We start from the raw sequence: 20,873 nt of genomic DNA, 5'->3' as shown, positions 1-20,873 counted from the left end.
CTGCTGCCCCACAATGACTGCATGGCGGGTGCACTGGGGCTGAGTCCAGCTTCCACCTGCTCCCTGGGCCAGGCCCTGATGTAGAGGCACAACCTGTATTATCCCACAGAGCTGCTCTGTGATAGCCAGCAGGACCAAACAGAGGTTCAGGGTCGCTGGAGACCTGGGGGACCAGTAGCCCGGCCATGCACTCCATGGCCTCTGCAGAAGTACTTGCAGGTCAGTCATCTCAAGGCGCGATGGCCGTGTTGTCCAGGACCCACTGCTTCCACACACCCTGTCCCCTCCGTGGCCGCCCGTCACTCACCGACAGGGTGGGGGTGCCCTCGTCTTCCACGGTGACCACCAGGTGGTAGAAGCTCTGGCGCTCGCGGTCCGGCGGGGCAGGCCGTGTGACGATTTCACCGCTGATGCGGTCCATGCGGAAGGTCATGTCCTCGTTGCCCTCGGTGATGTAGTAGGACAGGACACTGTTGATCCCGATGTCACGGTCGCTGGCTTTCACCTGGACCACAGCGGTACCCCCGCCCACGTTCTGTGAGGAGAGCAGGTAGGGCTTGACGGGGATTCAGGGCTTTGGAGGCCAAGGACTGCACCTGCACCTCCTGACATCTCGGCTCTGAGCGACAGCAAGGACCACAAGGGTGAGGGTGGGGAGTTTTGTTGGCATCCAAAACGGGCTGGGCCCTGGTGGCAACCCTGTTTACAGAGGGGAAAACTGAGGCGCAGGGAAGGAAGGAGTACAGGTGCACACAGCCCATCAGCAGAGCTGGGCTCTTCCCCGGGCTGTCCTGCTCCCGTGAGCATCTGCCCTGGCACGCTGCCCAGTGACGCTGGGGCACTCCCTCTCCCAGGGTGCCTCAACCTCACACAGCGGCTCCTCCAGGGAAAGCCGCAGTCTGCTGCCAGGTGAGAGCGCTTCCTTCTCTCCTCTCTCCCCTACCACAGAACAGCTGTGGACTTCCAGGACGCAGGCTGGGCGTTTGGGCACAAGTAGGGGGGAGTCACAGTCCTGCCCCAGGGGCATGAGAGGCTGGCGAGCCTGGTGGAGGTGTCAGCAGGTGCATGGGGTTGGCTCACGCCACCGTCCACGCCGGATGTGCCCTCACCTCGTTCACGCTGACGTTGTAGCCCGAGGGGCTCTCGACCACGGGAGGGTTGTCGTTGACATCCAGGACGGTCACCTGCAGGAGGTGCTCCTTCTTCCGCGGGGGGCTGCCCCGGTCGGAAGCCACAACCTGCGAGGAATGGGAGGGGACAGCAAGACTGGAGCCGGGGATGGGACCAGGAACGTGCAGCCCACAGGATCCCCTTGGCGGGAGGGGTGGGCAGACAGACTTGCAGACCCATCCCTGCTCTGGGGGGCTGTGGAATCTTCTAGGAGTTTTCAGCTTCCGCCCAGGCTGCAGATAATCCCGGCCCATCCGCATCTGACCTGCGATCCTCATTTAGCACGGGACTCGGGCGTGCCTGAGCCTTCACCTCCTGACCCTACCCCTGACCCCGACCCCGGGCCTGCAACCTGGTCCAGGGCTCCTGCCTGCCCTGCGCACTCACAGCGGGTGCCTGGCAGATAAGGCAAGAGCCCTGGACCAGCTTTCCAGCAGCCGGCTGGGATCCTAAGCAGAGGCCGGGCCTGGTCTTGGGAGTCTCTGTGCAGCCTGGATGGCACCTGGGCTGCCGGAGTGCTTCCTGGTGCCCAGAGAGCCCCTGCAAACGCGGCCGGCACTGAGACGCAGTCGCCGCTCCTCATGCCTGCCCTGGCAGCTCCCTCCGAAGGGGCAGGCCAGGTTGGGTCTTCTTTTTTTCTTGGCCCACTGCACAGGTAGGGAAACCGAGGGCCAGGCAGAGTGAATGACTGGCTCAAGATCACAGAGGGTTTGTGGGGGACAAAGGCTCTCCCAGCAGGGCCAGGTACCAGAGACCCCTTCCCTGTCACCCTCCTCTAGCTGTCCCCACGAGGTGTGGCCAGCCCACGGCACCAGTGGCAGCAGGGAGGTGGCCAGCCAGGCATGAGTGGCCCAGGGCGAACAAGGGGCTGTCCCCACCTTGAGGATGTAGTGGTCCAGCTCTTCTCTGTCCAGGGGCCTGGCCACAAACACTTCGCCGATGGAGTCGTTGGTGGTGACGATCTCAAAGGCCCCGGCGATGTTGCCGGAGGCCAGGGAGAAGACCACCTGTGGGGGGGGGAGGGAGGAGGAGCAGCGGCGGGCAGGTCAGGCCGAGGGGTGGGGCTGGTGGCCACCTGCTCCCCGCTGGGCCCTGGGTTCAGCGAGCGCCCTGCACAGCAAAGCGGACGGCGAGATCTCAGAGGGGTACTGACCATGGCAGGTGCCTGGGCCTGGGGGCCAGGGCACAGGGCGGGGGAGGGGGAGGCTGCCACGGGGCTGTCTTCCCAGGGGATTCTACTGGCCCTTACTACATCCCTGCCGAGAAGTTTCCAGGGGTGAGGACGAACACGAGTGACCAAAACCCCTCCCACTGTGCCCCCAGTTCCCGGAGGGGATGAAAGTGGTGTGAGCGCTGACAACCCCCTCCCAGTGTATCCAGGTCTAGAGGGAGGGACTACCTCCTGCTGTGGAAGGGGAGGGTGTGTCCTCAGGAGCACCTGGGCTGTGGGGGCAGGGCTGGCCCACAAGGAACCAGGTGCTGCGCGGACTGTGGACCTGGGGCATTGCTGGAAAACCTAGGCCCTCTGCTGCCTCCTCGCTGCGGGGCGGGGCTGCGGCCTGCCCCGGGGATCCAGTGCCCGTGCTCCAGGCATGGCCCTGGCAGCACAGCTCCACGGGGCGGCTGGGCCTGGTCTCCCTCCTGGGGGTCCTGAGCGGGGACTGGGACAGTTCAGACGGCCTCCTCCAGGGGGAGCAGCCCTGACGGTCCCCACACACAGGCAGGTCCCTGCCGTGTCCCCGGGCGCCTACCTGCCCATTGCTGCCGGCATCGGGGTCCTGGGCCTTGACAGTGGCCACCCGCTGGCCCACGGCACAGTCCTCGGGCACGCTGACCGCCGAGTCGGAGGTGACGTCGAAGTGCGGGCTGTTGTCGTTCTCGTCCAGCACCGTGATGTAGACCTGGGGGCGAGCGCGGCACAGCCTATGTCGGCTCCGCCTCCTTGCCGGGCCTGAGGCCGGCTGCAGCTCCAGAGCCCGCCAGGGCATCAGAGTCAGCATAAGCCCCATTGCCCTCATGGCCTGGGGGTCCCTGGGCACACTCACAGCAAGCGGCAAGGTGTATGGTGGAGGGGAGGTGCTCAGAGCAGTGGGGACAGGGACAGCCTGGCCGGGGCTAGAGAGGAAGGAGGTGCAGGTGTCAGGGCACAGCAGGTGAAACCAGTGCCCCCGCTGTTCCTCAGAGCGAAAACACCAAGGCCCCTGGGATCTGATCCCCGACGCATGCCCCTGCTCTGGGCAAGGCTTGCTAAGGCTAACCGTGCCTCCTCACACCACAGGGCCTTTGCACATGTGGTTCCTGCTGCCGAGAGGTTCTTCCTTCTTGGCTGTGGTCATTCCTAAGCACACTGTGGATCTCAGCCTGAGGCACTTCCTCAGGGAAGCCCTCCTTGATTCCCCTGACATCCTGTTACAGGTGTTCTCGTGGGGCCCGCATTTCCTGCCCTTATCCTCGTATCAGGTTTTCCCCTCACTCTGCCTTCTGCCTGGGTGGTCAGGTTCTGTGTCCGGGTTTGGTTTCCTGCTGACGCTCAGGGCCTGGCCCACGGCAGGGTCCCCACCATGACTACGACTCAGTCATGGTGAGGGTGGTGAGGTGGGGGTGAGGGGCTGCTGAGCACCCTGGCAAGAGGCCTTGGGCCTCTGTGGGGGAGAAAGGATGGGTGCAAGGTCTGTGGGGAACACCCAGGGCCCACACGTCCCTCCCTAGCCCCCCAAGGCCCGTGGTGCCACCCAGAGCTCCTCCGACAGAGCCCCCTGGGCCCTGCCACCCCTTCCTCTCTGCCTCCCCACCCTCCGGGCCTGCAGGAGCTGCTGGGCCAGGGAGGAGCCAGGTGGAGGTGAGCTGTGGTTTGGGTTCTGACCCCGCGGAGGAAATGACATTATCTCTGAAGGCCCCTTGGCAGGCCCCCGCCCCAGCCCTCGCACGGGGTGTGCAGCTGGCGGGGCCACTGCAGCTGGGGCAGCGGGAGCCACGGAGAGGAAGCTGGGGCAGAGCACAGCGGGGCGGGCCTGTTTCCTGGAAGAGGGCCAGCCTCCCCTAGGGCTCAATGTCTCACCGTCATCACAGGGGCCATCCCAGTAGTGGCTCAGGTGCCCCCGGACCCGTCCCCAGCCTGAGCTCTCCTAGGGCCTCCCCTGGCACCCCGAGCCCAGAGGCCGCCCTCCCCGAGGGCTCCAGCATGGTCTTCCTGGCTTCACCTGGAGTCCCGAGCGCTCCCTGGCCCCAGCACCGCATGCTGCACATCACAGGCCCCTTTTACGATTCGGCAGCCGAGGCGGTGGGGCGATCGCTGCTCAGTCACCAGTCCACCAAGGGCTCCCGAGCTGCCATCTTGGGACTGCTGGCTCTGCCCGCACAGAGAGGCCAAACACCTCGCCTGTGCCACACAGCCAGGCAGGAGCGGAGCCGGGCACAGGCCGCAGGGTTCCCTCTGTTGTTCCAGCTACTTCTTTGTTAGTGCACCTCCTACCTTGGGACCCCTGGGTGGGACACACAGGGACCAGCCCGGGGGCAAGGGGCCTGCACCCCAGACACACAGCGGATGGACCAGCGAGGTCACCCAGGGTGTACGCGGGGACCCACCACATGCCTCTCTCTGCAGAGGGGGTGGGAAGGGCCCTGGCCACATGGATGGTGAGGGGCAGCCCCAGCCCACAGGCCACTCACCTTCTGCGGGCAGCGTCGGCAGGACGAGGGCAGCCAGAAAAAAGCAAAGATGCAGACAGTCAGCAGTGTGGGCCCCTCCGCCCCTTCCCACAGCCTGGGGGCTCACCCTGCCCGGCCCACATGCGGCCCTGCCCTCCCTGCCCACTGCCAGGCCTGCGTGCTGGGCGCTGGTGAAGACGTGGGCATGGGGGCATCTGTGGGGTGCCCACCTGGGCCCACTCACCACAGTGGAATCTGCCTTGGGGCCGCCGTCGTCCGCTACCACAGTCAGGGTGTAGAAGTCGCCCTTCTCCCGATCCACGAGGCCTTTGACAGTGATCGCTCCCTGCAGAGAGTGGGCCACATGGCTGAGTGACAGCATCACCCCCACCAGGCAGACCCTCCCCCCAGCAGTCCATGCTGCAGCCAAACCTGCCTCTGCCCACTGTCCACCTGCATGCCACTCCCTCTGCCTGGCACAACTTCCCCCCAACCACGGTTTGTGCAATCCTACTTCCCTCTCAAATCCCACTTTGATGCCACCTCCTCCAGGAAGGCTTCCTGCTTCCCAGCCAGTTATGATTGCTTTCTTATCTGTTGGAGTTCTTCTCACACCTCCCCAGGGGTGTTCTGAAGTGCCTCCTTGATTATTTCCACTTTCACTCCTAGCCTCTTGGGATGCTTGTCTTTGTGCTCCCCATACTCCAAAGACCAAAGCCCGTCCCTTGCCTAGTCTCAAAGAAGGGCTTCTGATAGGAGACACACGACAGCAAGGATGAGGGAGGAGAGCCAGGCAGCTGCGCCTGTCACCTTGTGAGAAACACAGAATTTGTATGTGAGCTTCCTAACGGCCAAACTCAAAGGGAAACAAGGCGACTTGTGATGTCGATATAACGAGAACTAAACATCTAGTCTTTGGCCCCAGTTCCTAGGACAGAGTTCCTAAAATGGCTGTGATTTCCTTGGCAACAGAGGTGCTAGGAGACGCTTCTGCTCTCACACCCGGTCTCCGGCCCCGGCTCCTGGCACAGAGCAGCTCATGGTTTGGAATCTCCGGGCAACAAGAGCATGTTTGTGCTCCTGAGGCAGCTCCGGGTGGGCTCCTGGATGGGGGCAGGACGACCAAGCTCGGCCCTCGGCCCTACCCCCGGCCTCCGGGGAGCGGAGCTGGGCTGCAGGCTAAGTGTGCCTCGGTCACGCCTGCGTGGGCGTGGGGGTGGGGCTTCAGGAAGCTCTCTGAGCTTGAGAGAAGCTTGCGGAGGCTCCTGGAGGCCGTGGAAGCCCCCGCACCTGTCCCCACGCTGCCCCGGGCCTCTCGTCCTCAGGCTGCTGGTGTTCAGCGGTGCAGACTGCAGGGTCTCCCCTGTGTTCCGGGGGGTGCTCCAGCACCAGCACCGCGCCCAGCGAGGGGTCTGTGGGAAGCCCCTCAGAGCCAGGTGGTCAGAGGCGCACGGCAAACTGGGCAGGGCCACCTCCTGGGCGGAGCCCCTCGCCTGCTGGCTCTGCCGCTCTCTGAATAGCCTGTGTTGGGATGGAGTTCACCTGCGGACCCAGCTGGCTGTGTGCGCTGTGGAACCGCTCAGGGCATGGGAGGGGCTGCGCCCTCCAGAGAGAGCCGGGAATGGAACCGCATGGCAGGGCGGGCCCCTCCCCCACCCCATCTGGGGTGACCAGACTGCAGCGCCCTGGCACGGTGTGAGCACAGTAGGACCACAACTCGCTGTCCCCACCAGTGCCCGGGGAGGACAGCAGGCTGCTGAGGCGCATACCTCAACGTGTTAGGCTTGCACAGCAGGGATGCTTAGCCCCAGGGCGCTTTGTGACAGAGGGGAGGGGGCCACGCACGATGGGGGCGTGCAGCCGGCGTCGGGGGTCCTCACCGTGACGGCATCAACCTTGAACAGGGCCTTGGCCTGGGCGCTGGTGTGGGCGTCGAAGCGGTAGGCGATCTGGTTGAGGTTGTCCAGGGAGTAGGCCTGCACGCGCACGACCTCCGTGCCCAGCGCCAGGTTCTCCCAGATGGCGGCCTCGTAGGAGGCGTTGGAGAACTGCACAGCCTCGTCCAGCTCGTTGAGCAGAGTGACATGGACGCTGCAGAAGCCGCGGTGGAAGGGCGGCGCCTGGTCCGTGGCCGACACGTTCATCAGGTAGCTGGTCTTGGTCTCGTAGTCCAGGTAGTCCACCGTGATGACCAGCCCCGTGCTCTCGTCAATCTCGAACTTGCCTTCCGCGCCCGACAGGATGTGGTAATTCACCAGGCCGCCGGCCCCTGCGAAGCACACAGCACTGTGTCGTCCGGCTGGGGGAGGGGGGACTGCCGCCCAGACCCACACCCAGGGCTGGCCCTGAGGCCACCCCAAGGGTGGTGTGCAGGTGGCTAGGCTCTAGGAACTGTGGAGCCCCTGCTTTGGGGCCTGGGTATTTGGACAAATAGGCGAGGAGGAGATTAAGGGTCTCTTGTGGTGGGGCCGTCCGGTTAGAGGTGGCCCAGCCCTCCCCTGTCCCTCTGACCCAAGGGTTTCAGTGCCCCGCCTCCCTACCACCTCCACCCCAATCCCTGGGCTGTGGCCGCACCCATTCACCCAGAGCGAGCCCTGGGACTCCTTAGCCCAAGTCTGCAGGTCTCGAGGGAATGGTCACAAAATCGGGACATCTGAGAGCCCCTTGAAACTACTTGCAAAACTCTGATGGGTTTTCTGGGCGGGGGGGGGGGGGAGGAGGGAAATGGGTGAATGCAGATTTTCTCAAAGGCATGCCTGAGCCAGACACAGCCATGCATGTGGGTCCCCGGCACGGAATGACGGGCCCCGCGCCGTGGAAGCCCCCACCGAGGGAGAACCGGGTGCCTGGGTATCTTGGTGCATTCCCCCTCCCAGCCCGGCCCGGGTCACAGGTGAGCTGCAGAAGCTGGGGGTGGGGGTGGGAACTGACATGAAGGTAGGGCAGTGGCTGGGGAAAGCAGGGGCGGCTCGGCGAGGCGCGTCTGTGTGGACCCTGAGAAAGAGCTCCTCTCTGGCCTTGGCCTTGGCTGGGGCCAGGCCCCACGCAGAGGCTGCAGCAGCCTGGGCGTGCTCTCCTTGCTTTGCGCCTGCTCACTGTGACCTCAGCAGGCTCAGGCTGCCCTGGGGGACAGGAAGGCTGCCTGCACCCAGCCCTGAGCCAGCGCTCTGACAAACGCCCTTGACCTTTCCCGGGCCCTGCCCTGCCCCCAGCCGAAGCTTAGCTGACAAATCTGGGCTTCCCAAGCCCGTGTCATGGACACCTCTGCTGACTCCTGGGCCAGGGCAGCTGGTGGGGTGTGTGTGTTGGGGGGTGGTGGGCAAGTCAGTCCCACAGCCCCCATCCCTGGCTTGGGAGCAGCTGAATGGGGGCGACGGAGGCATCGAAGGTGATGCCCCTGGGGTGGATGGGCTGGGGGGACTCGCGGTGGGGGTCACTGAGCAATGGGACACCACTGGCTTCCCCCACTGGCCTCACCAGTGTCCCGGTCCGTGGCGCGGACAACGATGACGGAGGTGCCGATGCCGGCAGTCTCGCGCAGTCCCAGGCGGCTGTACTGCTGCTGTGTGAACACCGGGGCCTCGTCATTGACGTCTTCCACGTACACGATCACCTGTGCGGGCCGGGCCAGGTGTGCAGGGTTAGTGGGAGGCAGAGACCGGAAGCCCAAGTTGCTGCTGTCCTGGGCCAGCGGGGAGCAACCTCTCAGTGGAGGTGGAGGCAGAGGCCGGAGGGGGGCTGGCCTGTCTTGTTGGACACCGTGTCCCCCCACCTTGCACAGCCCCTGGCGTGTGACAGGTGCGCAAGCGTTACGTGTTTAGGAATGATCCTCCCCTTGCTCTGGGCTCTGCTGCTGACCCTGTGGGAACCTGTGGCTAATTACCGCTGCAGGTGTCTCAGCTCTGAAGCGGCCACGTCAGTTAGCACTGACGGCCCCATAACGCTGCCAGGGTTGTCAGGAAGGCAAGGAGGCAGGGCCCACAGAGGGGCTTGAGGAGGCGCGAGCTGACCCCATTCACACAATGAAATAAGACTTACAGGTGCTGGGGGCGCAGGAGGCCGGCGCCCAGATCCCTTTGCGAACCTCCAGCACCTGTGGAGTGCAGTGACCCACAGAGGCCAACTGCCCGGCCCCATCACCCCCCTCCCCCACCCCTGTTGCTGGAAGCCAAGCTCCTGAGGACAGAAGGGGAATTCACATCCCACAGACAGGCACCGAGCACAAGCACTCCAGGCTGCGGCCCTGTCGGGGGCAGCGAGGCGAGCCCAGAGCTCCCCGTGGGACTGAGCACGGCTCCCTCTGCACTGGCCGCCGCTCCCTCCTGGCCCCGCACCCCTTCCTGCTTTTCTCCAGGATGCTTCCTGCTCACTTCGTGCACAGCCTTCCCTCTTGCAGGGTTTGCCTTTGGGAGCCCCACCCAGGAGAGCAGCCGTTTCTGAATTGCGTCATTGGGCATCATTCTCCCAGTACCCAGCTGTGCTGTTCAAGTTCTCTGCAGGGAACGTGGGTGCAGGCGTAAGACGCGCAACACAGCAGGAGAGGGAGTGCCAGGATTACTGCACCAGGGTGCAGAGGGCCAGGGCCTGGCTTCTTTTCAAAACTAGGGGGAGAAAGCCCAGAGGGGGCAAGTGACTTGCTGAAGGCCTCCCAGCACCTGGGGGAGCTGGAAGAGGATGGGGGCTCTTCTGGTGCCCAGTCTACTGCGTGCTGGGGCTGAGCTGGCCCTGGCACAGGCCTGGTGGAGCAAGAGGGAAGCAGAGTGAGGCTGGGTAGATTTCGCCCGTGTGCACAGCTTGCCATGATGCACATACAGGGGGTCTTCACGGAGTTCATGGAAAATGCACATTGAGGAAAGGAACTATGCATGGATTTGAGCCATTGTTTCACCAGAATAAACTCTGTTAAATCCCTTTTGCCACTACCTTAGTACCTGGCTTCTGAGTGAGCCTGTTCTCTGGGACCAGCCCAGGCTGAGCTGGGAGCTCAGTGGAAGAAGCACAGGGGTCTCTGGCTGCCTACAGGTGGAGGGCTCCCGCAGCCCTGCCGTGTCGGCACCGAGCTCCCGTCCCCACACTGAGAACCCACTATGCAAACTGCAGTGTGAACAGCTGCTCACCCTGCTGGAGCCTTCTATATTTGGCCTCACCCAGGCCTTGGCTGGGGAGATCCTGGGTGGGGTGGGTGTGGGGGGAATTTGCATGGATGTATTTCGGGAACTCTCTTTCTGTAAACAGCAACTAACCATCCATCTTTCAAAACCCGGAGCCTGCCCCTTCCTGAGTGGGCTTGTCCAAAAGCCCTCGGCTCCAGGGGTCACGGGGAAGAGGCAGGGCCAGTGTGACAGTGGGAGGGAGCGGGCGAGGCGGGGAGCCTGGGTGTGGCGCGGCCTGAGGGAGTCCGGCTGGTTTCAGCCGTGTGTTTCAGAGCAGCGGTGCAGGCCACACGGCGTGTGGTTTGCAAACCTGAGAGAAACAGATGCACAGGAAGCGCAGCAGCCTGCCGAGTGTGTGCGGAGCAGAACAGAGCTATGGGGTCCTCGGAGAAGCAGGCGCGCTTGCCGTCCAGTGCCGTGCCCGCCATCAGGGACGGGAGAGGGTGTGCGTGGGCACATGTGCAAGCATTTTACGTGCACAGGTGCATGTGTATGCACTGTGTGCGTGCCCTGGAGGCACCCAGGCTCGGCAAGCACCCTTCCTTCCACACCCCTCCCTGGCTGTCCCTGGTTTGCTGAAGCAGGAACTGGAGAGCAGCATGGCTCGGCCGGCACTACCGCGGCTGCAGAACCGAATCCAGGGCCAGGCTGCAGCCCCTACGCTGTCTTTAGGCAGGGTGCGGTTTTGCTGGCTCTCGCGGGGTACGGAGGCTATGTCCTCAGCAAGTTCTCCCCTTGAAACAACTCTCTGGGGATGAGCCAGTGGGCTCCAGCTGTGCTCCCAAGAGCCTCTGTGCGGCGGCAGTGGGAGTGCAAGTCCGAGCTGACTGCCTGGGTGTGAAACCTGGCTCTACCCTTCCTGCCGTGCAACCCTCAACCACTTGCCTGATCTCATCTGTAAAATGGGTGTCACAACAGCACCTACCTTGCAGCCCTGTTCAGGGGGTTCAGGGAGCTCAAGAACACAAAGCACTGATCAAGAACCCAGTGTGAGGGTTTCCTATGCCTCGGGTTCATGGCGGAGAGGAGCAAGGAGGGGGCATGTCCCCACCCTGGCACAGATTGGCACAGCACACCCGTGGGTTACTGCCTACCGCGTGCTGTGCATCGTGCGGCTTAGAAAGCTTTGCAGTCCCAATGCCTAGGCACTGATGGGAACTGGCCCTGGGTGGGTGGGGAGGAGGGGGCCACAAGGAGGGCCACAGTTAGGAAGCCTCAAGTCCAGGGCCCAACCCCAGCCTTCCCTGCTGTCCATCACTCTGTGGCGTGCAGCACCCCCCCAAGACTTCTGCTGTGGGTTATTGGTGAGGCCACAGATACGTGGTTCACCAGTGGGCAGGCGAGCATGGCCGCATGGGACTGTCCGGCACCCACTCAGTCACAGGGCCCTGTGGAAACCCGCAGGATCCGACCCCCTTGGCCATTTCCTACTGAGAGGAGCAGCTGCCGGGACCCCAGCACTCTTCCGGGGCACAGCTGCGGCGCCCGCAGTAGCAGGGGCCGAGTCCCCAGTCCTGAGTCCTGCGCCCCAGCACCGCCCCCCAGTGACGCAGGCCAGGTAGCTCATTGTTTCCAGCTGGGGGAACGGTGCTAGAGATGGGGCTGATAAGGGCAGCTGGTGCTGCCCCAGGGCCTTCTGGGGAACAGTCTGGAGGCGGCTCTCCCCTGACTTTTCCCATCTCCCTCCCACTCGTGCCTGGCTGGGCTGTGACTCACTTCCCCCTGGTTTAGGGGAGGGGGCTAGGAGCTGATGAGTGTGCAGTGGGGGCGGCCTGGAGAGCTCTTCTTGTTCCCCTCCGTCGGCCCTGCCACTGGTGGGAGGTGGGCTTAGCAGCCGCCTGGGAATACCAGTGTGGTTCTTTTTGACCATTCCGGAAGGTATTGGCTGAGCTGCTGGTAGCCACACAGGTGAGGGTGCCTGGAGCATTTCAGGGACTTTCCAGTGCAGAGAGCCCTGATCGTGGGCCCCAGCCTGGTTCTGTCGCTCGTGGCTTCCCGTGCCTCAGTTTCCTCGCCCGTGCGGTAAGGCTGCTTCTGTGCCTCCGAGCTCATCTCTGCCTTGTTCCTTGGCTCACCCTGGAGGGCTGTGTGGGCGCAGGGCCACCTCTTTCCTCCCTTAGGATAGATGTCAGTATCATTGGTCCCTTTCTACAGGTGGCAAAACTGAGGCTCGGGGAGACCGGCGAGTCCAGGATCCCAGGCTGCACTGAGCCTGCCAGTGACCCTCCTCGCCCAGCCTCTAGACCTGGACATCACCCAGCACCTAGGGCGGCGCCAGGTGGAGCCCCGCCCGGCCCGCCTCACCCGGACAGAGCTCCTCATGGGGCCCAGGTCGTGGTTGTAGGCCTCCACCACCAGCACGTGGGACGAGTTCCTCTCTCGGTCCAGCGGCCGGGGCCCTCGCATCAGGAGCCCATTGCTGACATGGATCCGGAAGTTGTTGCCGTGGTTACCTGTGGGCGGGACGGATGCGGTGTGTGGGCTCTTTGTGGGCCTGCCCAGAGGTCTCTGGACTCGTGTGAAGTCCACGCTCAGCAGGGAGGCCTCGGACTCATGCTGAGTGAGTGGGGGCGGAAGTTCACCTGTGCTCTTTGGGGGTAAACTGGGGGGTCTCCCTTGACCCTCCCCCAACAGGTGTGGGCACCATGAGGCCTCCTGTGTGTTCAGAGGGATCCAGCTTCTCTGTGGTGGCTGAACCCGGATTTAGTGGACGTCCCTGGGCACCCCAATAATCACACCCCCACCTTGTGAGGGCACCCCTGGCCCCCTCCCCCCTCTGCTCCTGTGGTTTGGGTGGGGTGGCTGCGGCCAGATTCCGGGAGGGGGCCGGCAGCATATCTGATTCTCTGGCCAGTAATTGGCGGTCTGAGATTCTAGCTGGGCCAGTGAGACTCAGTCTCCCTGGGGCTCACGGGTGCGGTGGGGCTGTCCTGCTCCCCCAGGCCCCTTCTGTTGGGGTCACAGCTTCGGGAAGCATGCAGGACCCAAGGCACTTTTTTGGGAGTGTGGCAATCCGAGGTAGCGCCTTTTCCGGAAACACATCCAACCCGGGGCCGATCACCAGAGCACTGCGACGTGCGTCCCCTTCTGCCCGCCCCCACCCCCGGCCTCCTTCCCACAGCCTGGGCAGCCAGCAGAGGTGCCGCCCTCCCAAGGGCATCCCCGTGCCGGGACAGCCTCCCTCACCGTGCAGGATGCGGTACCACACTCGCCCAAACTCGCCCTCGTCTGCATCGGTGGCTCTCAGCTGTGGAGAACGAGACCCTGGCGTTACTCCTTCCATCCTCCGTAGCGAGGACGGCAGATGCTTGTGGGGCTTCCTCCTTCCCCTCTACGGCACTCCCCCCTCCCCGCCAGCAGAACCCCTGGCTGCCCACAGATGTGGGGGTGTGGAGGTGCAGGGGGCACGCTTGTCTTTCTCAGCCCCTACGAGGACATCCTAGTGCTGATGGCTCCAGGTTGCCCTGCCCAGGTTCCCGGCGAGGACGCGGGACCAGGCGAACACCTGCCCTGAGCCATCAGAGTCAGCTTTGACCAAGAGGAAGCAGTTCCCCACCTTCGGGCTGCCTCGCCCAGGGAGACTGGATAGCCAGGCTGCTTCTGGAGCTCCCATGACCTGAGGTCATGCTGGCCGCACTGGGCCCCAGCTGGGTGCTGGAGACAGTAAGAGCTTTGTGGAGGCCCAGAGAACCCCCCTTTCAAAGGACAGCCCCCAAGGCGTTCACGCGCACCGGGGTTCCGGGCTAGTTGCAATCACCCGGTTCCCTTGGCTGTCTCTGGGGCTGGGGTGTTGCTCTCCCCCAGGGACACTGCCTGGAACTCGGCTCTGTTCGAGGAGCTGGGCTTCGAGGCTGTTGGCCCCAGTGAGTCCTGTCGAACCAAGAGCTGCACACCTGCTCCACACTACACACCTGCACAAGGCGGTGCAGAAAGGCCTGGGAAGACGCCCCCAGAGCCCCGCCTCGTTGTTCCCAGGCTGGGGGTGAATCTCTGTGTAAGGCCCCGGAACCCCCTCCTCCGGAGCTGCCCTCCTCTCTGCACCTCTCCACCCTGCGGGGTGCACTGGAACTGCCTTGCCTGCCTGCAGGCAGGGAGAAGGCGGGAGGCAGATACATACACACAGAATGGAGAGAGAGAGAGAGAGAGAGAGAGAGAGAGAGAGAGAGAGAGCACTCTTATGTGCTCTCTTACGTGCTGCTCCTCTCCCCAAATGCCTGTAACCACCAGGGCTGGGCCAGGCTGACGCCAGGAGTCTGGAACTCCACCTGGGTCTCCTATGTGGCAGGGACCCAACTACTTGAGCCATCACCACTGTCTCCCGGAGCCTGCATCCGGGCCATGTGTCATTCCCAGGCGCTCTGATATGCGACGCGGGCAGCGCAGCCTGCATCCTCCAACAAGCCAGATGCCCGCCCGGTCCCCCACTGCAGCCAGAGGCAGCTGGTGTGGAGCGGGCGCCTGATCGGGAGCCTGCATCCAGGCCGTGTGTCATTCCCAGGCGCTCTGATACGCGACGCGGGCAGCGCAGCCTGCATCCTCCAACAAGCCAGATGCCCGCCCGGTCCCCCACTGCAGCCAGAGGCAGCTGGTGTGGAGCGGGCGCCTGATCAAACTGAGCCAAGCACACCTTTCTCTGGGGTTCCAGACCTTGGGCCCAGAGCCCCAGGGCGAGAGAGATTGATTCTTGCAGTAAGATGTGGGAAAACCACCCGCGTGCCCTTCCCCAGCCTGTCTGAGCTCCCTTTCCAGCGCTGGCTCCAAGCCTGCCCTGGCCACGCTGGTCTCCATGTGATTTCTTGAATGCCTGAGCGCTTTGCCTGGCCCAGCCACCTCTCCCTGCAGACTCCCGCATGCTCACTGCCTCGCCTCCTTCTCACAGGCCCCTCCTGACTGCCGTCCACAGAGCAGCAGCCGCACTCCAGCCCTTGGCCGTCTCCCTCTGACCCATAAGCCACTGAAAGTAGGGGCTGGGTGCTGTGCTATAGCCCTGGCCTCTAGAACCATGATCCTGGCACACAGTAGGGTCAGATGTTTGTTGAATGAATACGTGAGTGACTTAGCAGCAAACCTCTAGCGAGAGCTATGACCACGGACTTTCATGGTCATCTTTCATCTTTCTCCCTTGACTTCCCCTCCCATTTGTGGGGTGTCCCAGTTCTGCACCACTGAACTCCCCTGTTGCGGGGTGTCCCAGTCCTGAACCACTGCACTCCCCACTTTGCCCCAGGAAATCGAGTTGGGTTCTTGTTTCCCACGGCCTGAAGCCTGAATGTGGGCTCTTCTGTCCTTGTTTGATGGACCGACTTCCAGAGAGGAAGGACAAGGCCCCCACTTGCAAACCTCAGGCAGGCAGAGGCCATGGCAGGTGGCACTGGCTGGAGGTTTCCAGAAGAAAGGGCTGGGGCGGAGCTGGAGGAGCAGAGAGGGCTGGGGATGAAGTGAGCAAAGGAGGGGCTGCCAAGGGCACTGAGTGAGGCCTGGGACCCTCCTGGTCTGGAGTGGAGGGCTGGTGGTGGGACACAGCCGAGGGAGGTGCTTGGGTGACGCAGAGCCTCAGCAGAATGTGACACAAATGCCAGGGTAGAGCCCCGCGGCGTTGGCCCCATGGGACTCATAGGACGTCCAGAGACAGCCTGTGTGTGTGTGTGTGTGCGCGCGCGCGTCTAGGCTGGGTCGCTTACTGGCTCTGTGACATGGAGCAGTACTATGAGCCCTCTGAGCCTCAGTTTCCTCATCTGGAGATTGGGCACAAGGACAAGCACCTTGCAGGTTGATGGGGAGATTAGAAGCCGTTCTGCAAAACATCTCATCTGGTCCAGGAGCAGGCAGTGAAGGTGGACTTGATGAGGATGCCACCTTCTCCAGGGAGGCCCTCTTGATTTACACTGGGGTTGGTTGGCTGGGTTGCTCCTGGCTGTGAAGTTCTTTCTCTCTGCTTTCCCTGAGAGGTCTGAAGGGCTGGAAGGTGAAGGGCAGTGGTGCGGAGGCGGCTGGCAGGAGGAGGGCCTGAGCTGCCTGGGGCACAGCCCGTGTGCCTGTCCACGGGGAGGCTGCCTCGCTGCCCCCTGCCCCCAGCAGTCTGTACCATCCTGGAACACTGGCGCCTGCCATGCTGGGAAAGTAAGCCCCGGATGAGCTGCCCGGCCTGGGAAGACGTCACAGAAGCTGAGAACAGTGCAGGCTGCCACGGAAGACAGGGTTGTCCCCGGGCCTCCAGGTGCTCACACACACACCAGGGACCTCGCCCGCACCAAACCCCACCACCACCAACGTGCTGGGTGACCCCAGCGGGCCACACCTCTCGGGACCTCAGTCTGGTCTTTGGGGTGGGGGCTGGATCCCATGGCTCCTAATGGTCTCTCCAGCTGAGCCAGGCCATGGGAAGGTCCCATCCACAACAGGGAGGTGACCACCGCCTCATTAACGTGCTTGAAGGCTAAGAAAACTGGGGCTCCAGCGGGCAGGCTTTGGCACAGCAGTTAAGTCGCGCCTTGGGGCACCTGCTTCCCTCATCGAAGTGCCTGCTTCGAGCCCTGGCTGCTCCACTTCCGCCCCGGCTTCCTGCTCACGCACACCCGGGCAGGCAGCAGAGGATGGCTCACGTGCTTGGTTCCTGCCCTGCACTAGGGAGATGCAGATGGGATTCTGGGCTCCCGGCTCTGCCCTGGCCCAGATCTGGCTGCTGTGGGAGGTATCTGGGGAGTGAATCAGTGCCTAGAAGATCTCTCTCCATCTGTCTGTCTGCCTTTCAAATAAACTAAATATAAATTAGTAAACCTTTTTTGGGGGGAAAAAAACAAGCACAAAACTGGGGCTGGAAAACAGTGGTGTTGGTCCCAGCTCAGGTCCCGGGCAGAGCTACGGCTCCTCACCCCAAAAGTGTGCTGTGTCCCGGGAGCCTGGAAGTCCCTGATGGGGCAGCTGCTCCGGACCCCTGGCTCCTAGCAGGCAGCTGGTTGCCCGGGAAGCTCTGGTTCCCAGGGAGAGAGGCGGCGGGAGGGGGGCAGTGTGCTGGTGGGGCTTGCAGAGGGCCGTGACGGCCCACCCACGCTGCCCGCCGACTCCGCTTTCTCCCTCACTCCCGCAGCCCCACGCCGTCAAGACAAGGTGCTTGGCTGGGAGGCCAAGAGGAGAACCCCAAGGGAGCAGGGCCCAGGGACACTGCAGCTGGGGCCTCCCAGCCTGCCGGGGCCCATCCCTAGGCCTGCTCCCCTCCCGCTGTGTGACTTGGAGCCCCTCTCCCGGGAAACCTGGAGCCTGGCAGCCCCTGAATAGCGACCCGCTGGCTGCCGCCCGACCATACCATTCATACTGGCAACGGGGGAAGGTGACAGCCCTGGGGCCCCAAGGAGCAGCGCAACCTTGTGCCTGCGTCCCCCTAGTGCCTCCCAGCCCTGAGAAGGCTCCAAGGAGACGGGCTGGAGTGGGGCAGAGCCGTGGGAAGGCTCAGGGGCACCCGGCCCCACCAGAGGGCCCCGGCTCCCTTGTTGCAGCCCAGTGGCCATCCCTGCCCTGTTGGCCGGCCCTCCTCTTAAGGCAGGGCCCAGATTCTCCCAGACAAAGCCAGCTGTAGAGTGAGGGGAGAAGGCCTGGCTGGCTGGCCGAGGGGGTGCAGGCAGGGCAGGGCTGGGGTCACGAGCACCACGCGAAGCTCCTTGGGGGCCCCCTTGGAGAGACAGCCGGAGAGACCGCCCCCCAAGCCGGGACTGCTGAGGGCTGCTCTGAGGTCAGTGCTCAGGGGCTGCAGGAGAGGAGAGTGGGGTGTGGCCCTGGCGGGGGCTACGGGGAGGATGTGAGGGTGCGCTCACACCTGGGCAGCCCCTCGCTCTGCAGAGTGGGAACAAGGCCCAGCGAGGGCAGCAGCTGGCCCAGGAGCAGCCTCCTCTGCCCTCCGCAAGCCCTGCTCTGCGGAGCTCGAAGTGAGGGAAGAAGGTTCTAGAATGAGCCTGCAGAGATCTGCCCAGAGCAGGGCCTGTGGGTGCAGCCTGGCTCTGCTGGGGGGCCCTCGCTGCCGCAGCCACACTCAGAGGCTCATCACAACCTCACTTTTTTTTTTAAATTTGAAAGGCATAGAGAGACAGAGGGTCAGAAAGGGCCAGAAAGGGACACAGATCTTCCATCTGCTGTTCACTCCCCAAATGCCTGTAACAGCTCCGACCGGGCCAGGTGGAAGCCAGGAGCCTGGACCTCCATCCGGGTCTCCCACAGTGAGTGGCAGGGACCCAAGTACTTGATCCATCGCCTGCTGCCTCCCAGGGTGTGCAATGGCAGGAAGCTGGGTCAGAAGTGGAGCCTGGACTCAAACCCAGGGGCTCCGATGGCAAGGGGCATCTTAACTGCTGGGCCCTACACCCACCCCTCTACTTCCTTTTAAGTGGACCCCAAGGCCTGGAGCGTGGTCCCCACACCCACGGGCAGGCCACGCAGTAACATGACAGCTGGTTGGACCAGCTCCTCCCGGCTCCTGCTGCCCTGTTCTTGGTCCCCGCCAAGCATGGCCCAGGGGAGGAGAGAGGGCAGCTGGCTTCCTCCCCATGGGAGGCGGAGGTGGGCACACCCTTTCCCTCCTCCTGCTCAGACCCAGGGAAGGGTCAACCCTCGTGGGCTGGCCCACCAGAACACTCTCCAGACGCGACGCTTGAGAGGCGGGGGCTCGGGCAGCTGGACGGGCATCAGAGTTTCCAGCCGGGAGCTGGGAGGTGGTGTTTGCAGCCTGGGGAGCGCTGGGAGGGTGGTGGCAGGAGCTGGGTGTGGGGGCTGCCAGGGACGCCCTGTCGCCTGCTTGCAGGGAGCTGGGAGTCGGTCCTGCGGCTGCTGGTGAGTGCCTGGGACGGGGCCTGGGGGCTGCGCTCTACTCCCTGTGCCTGCTGTGAGGACTCTGCACCACAGGGAGCCCTGGCAGGGCTGGAGGCCTCTCCCTGCTGAGCTGTGGGGTCAGAGACCCAGCTCCCAGCCCAGCCGGGAGGGAGGGAGGCGGGGAGGGACAGCCATTCCTCTCACCTCGCCCCCTGCCTCAGGAAAGACCCCAACGTCAAACAAATGGTTGTTTTTGGTGAGAGCCTCTTGGGTTTCCTGGTCTGTGCGTGGAGACCCCAGAGCCCACAAATGCCGGCCTGCCAGCTGCAGGGAGCCGGCGTCGGTGTCCTGCTTGGCCTCTGTGTCCTGCTTGGCCTCTGTGTCCTGCTTGGCCTGTGTTTCAAATGCTTGCAAGTACGTTCCCTTTCTTTCTGGAGTTGAGTTTATCTCTCCTCTGTCCCTCTCTCTTCTCTCTAGCCTTAGACTTAAATTAGCTGCCAACATTTAAACACCAGCACTGTTTACCTAAGAAAACCCAGGTTTCTGGCTTCTCTTGGGAAATGGGAAAAGCAGACCCACTTCCTCCACGTGCTCCAGGCAGCCCCGCCCGGCCGGCCCCGTGCTGGCCAGGCTCTGGAAGCTTTTTTATGTGCACCCCCCGAGATCACCGGGAAGCTCACCCTGGGTGTCCACCTGCAAGCACCACTGGCCATGCCCCCTCTACTGGGCGATGGGAAATGATGTCGGAACACCCCCCCACCCGCCCCACCTCAGAAACCCCTGGGGGCTTCTTCCCACCTGTTCCCAGAGCAGCTCCCTGAGCTCAGATGGCTCTGGGGGTGACAGGAGTCAGAGAACCTGGCTCTGGCCTTTGTTTAAGCCTTGACCCTGGGCCTCAGTTTCCCCACCTGGTATGGGAGCAGGTTGGACTGTATCGGGAAACAGCAGCGGGAATGCCCATGGGCCAGGAAGGTGAGATATGGTGGGTGGTGGGCTTCTGGGGGGGGGGGTGGCCAGCTGGTGGTGAACGCCTTGTCTGGAGGTACCAGTTACAGCACCTTGGCACCGGGCAGAGGCACTGTCCAGTGCTTCTACGGATGGAATGCTGAGGTTCCAAGAGAAGCCAGGCACCCAGATATTCATGCACAATATTTTTTAAAAGCTAACTAATTTATTAAGAAGGCAGAGTGACAGAGAGGGAGAGAAAGGGGGTGGGGTGGAGACAGAGCGCCCCACTAGTTCACTTCCCAAATGCCTGCAACAGCTGGGGCTGGGCCAAACCAAAGCCAGGAGGCTGGACCTCCATCCAGGCCTCCCATGTGGGTGGTGGGGGCCCAGGTATTTCAGTTGTCATCTGCTGCTTCCCAGGCACATTAGCAGGAAGCTGGATTGGTGGCAGAGGAGGGACTTGATCCCAGGTGCTCCAGTATGGGATGTCGGTGGCTTAACCCTCTGGACCACAATGTCTGCCCCAAAATATTTTTTAAAAAATTCACAACCAGGGCTGGCATTCTGGTGTATCTGGTAAAGCAGCTGTCTGCAACACCGGCATCCCTTATGGGCACTGGTTCATGTCCCGGCTGCTCCACTTCCAAGCCAACTCCCTGATAATGGCTGGGAGAGCAGCAGAAGATGGCCCAAGTGCTTGGGCCCCACTACCCACGTGGGGGACCTGGAAGCCCCTGGCTTTGGCCTAGCTCAGCTCTGGATGTTGCAGCTACCCGGAGAGTGAAGCAACAGATGGAAGGTCTCTCTCTCTCTGACTTTCAAATAAATTAATAAAATCTTTTAAAGATTCATAGTTAGGTTTATAAAGATCCTGCAGTGACTCAACAAAATGCACCTGTGGGCCTGCACGTGCAGCATGAGCCTTAGATGAGAGCTGAGCCCCCCTCCCCTGCCCCCCCCCCGCAGCACTGTGTAATCCCCAACTCGCACCAAGTGGAGCAAGTGGCTGTGAGACTGGCCCTAGAGCCCAGGTTCCTAGCCCACACCTCTGTGGTGATCCATGGGAACTGAGTTTTAAATGCTGGGAGGGGCTGGGCACTTGGCACAGTGGTTAAGATGCCACTTGGGACGCCTGCCTCCCACATCGGAGTGCCTGGG

General features: G+C 63.0%; 1 protein-coding gene across 5 annotated transcripts in view; it reads right to left on the bottom strand.

The window, feature by feature from the left end:
* The window catches only part of CDH23 (cadherin related 23), a 322,391-nt gene that overhangs the window by 64,238 nt on the left and 237,280 nt on the right, over positions 1-20,873 (bottom strand). For all 5 annotated transcript variants that reach the window (XM_062214575.1, XM_062214574.1, XM_062214573.1 and 2 more), the window contains 10 exons: positions 13,158-13,218; positions 12,276-12,424; positions 8,296-8,431; positions 6,699-7,087; positions 5,063-5,164; positions 4,840-4,842; positions 2,922-3,071; positions 2,049-2,177; positions 1,110-1,238; positions 308-535 (listed from right to left, as the gene is read on the bottom strand). In XM_062214575.1, the coding sequence (XP_062070559.1) occupies positions 308-535; positions 1,110-1,238; positions 2,049-2,177; positions 2,922-3,071; positions 4,840-4,842; positions 5,063-5,164; positions 6,699-7,087; positions 8,296-8,431; positions 12,276-12,424; positions 13,158-13,218 (1,476 nt within the window). The remainder of the gene's footprint in view (positions 1-307; positions 536-1,109; positions 1,239-2,048; positions 2,178-2,921; positions 3,072-4,839; positions 4,843-5,062; positions 5,165-6,698; positions 7,088-8,295; positions 8,432-12,275; positions 12,425-13,157; positions 13,219-20,873) is intronic.

Source organism: Lepus europaeus, chromosome 17 (assembly GCF_033115175.1).
Source record: "Lepus europaeus isolate LE1 chromosome 17, mLepTim1.pri, whole genome shotgun sequence".
NCBI lineage: Eukaryota > Metazoa > Chordata > Mammalia > Lagomorpha > Leporidae > Lepus > Lepus europaeus.
Note: the sequence above shows the minus strand (reverse complement) of the source record. Positions and strands in the feature narration are given on the sequence as shown.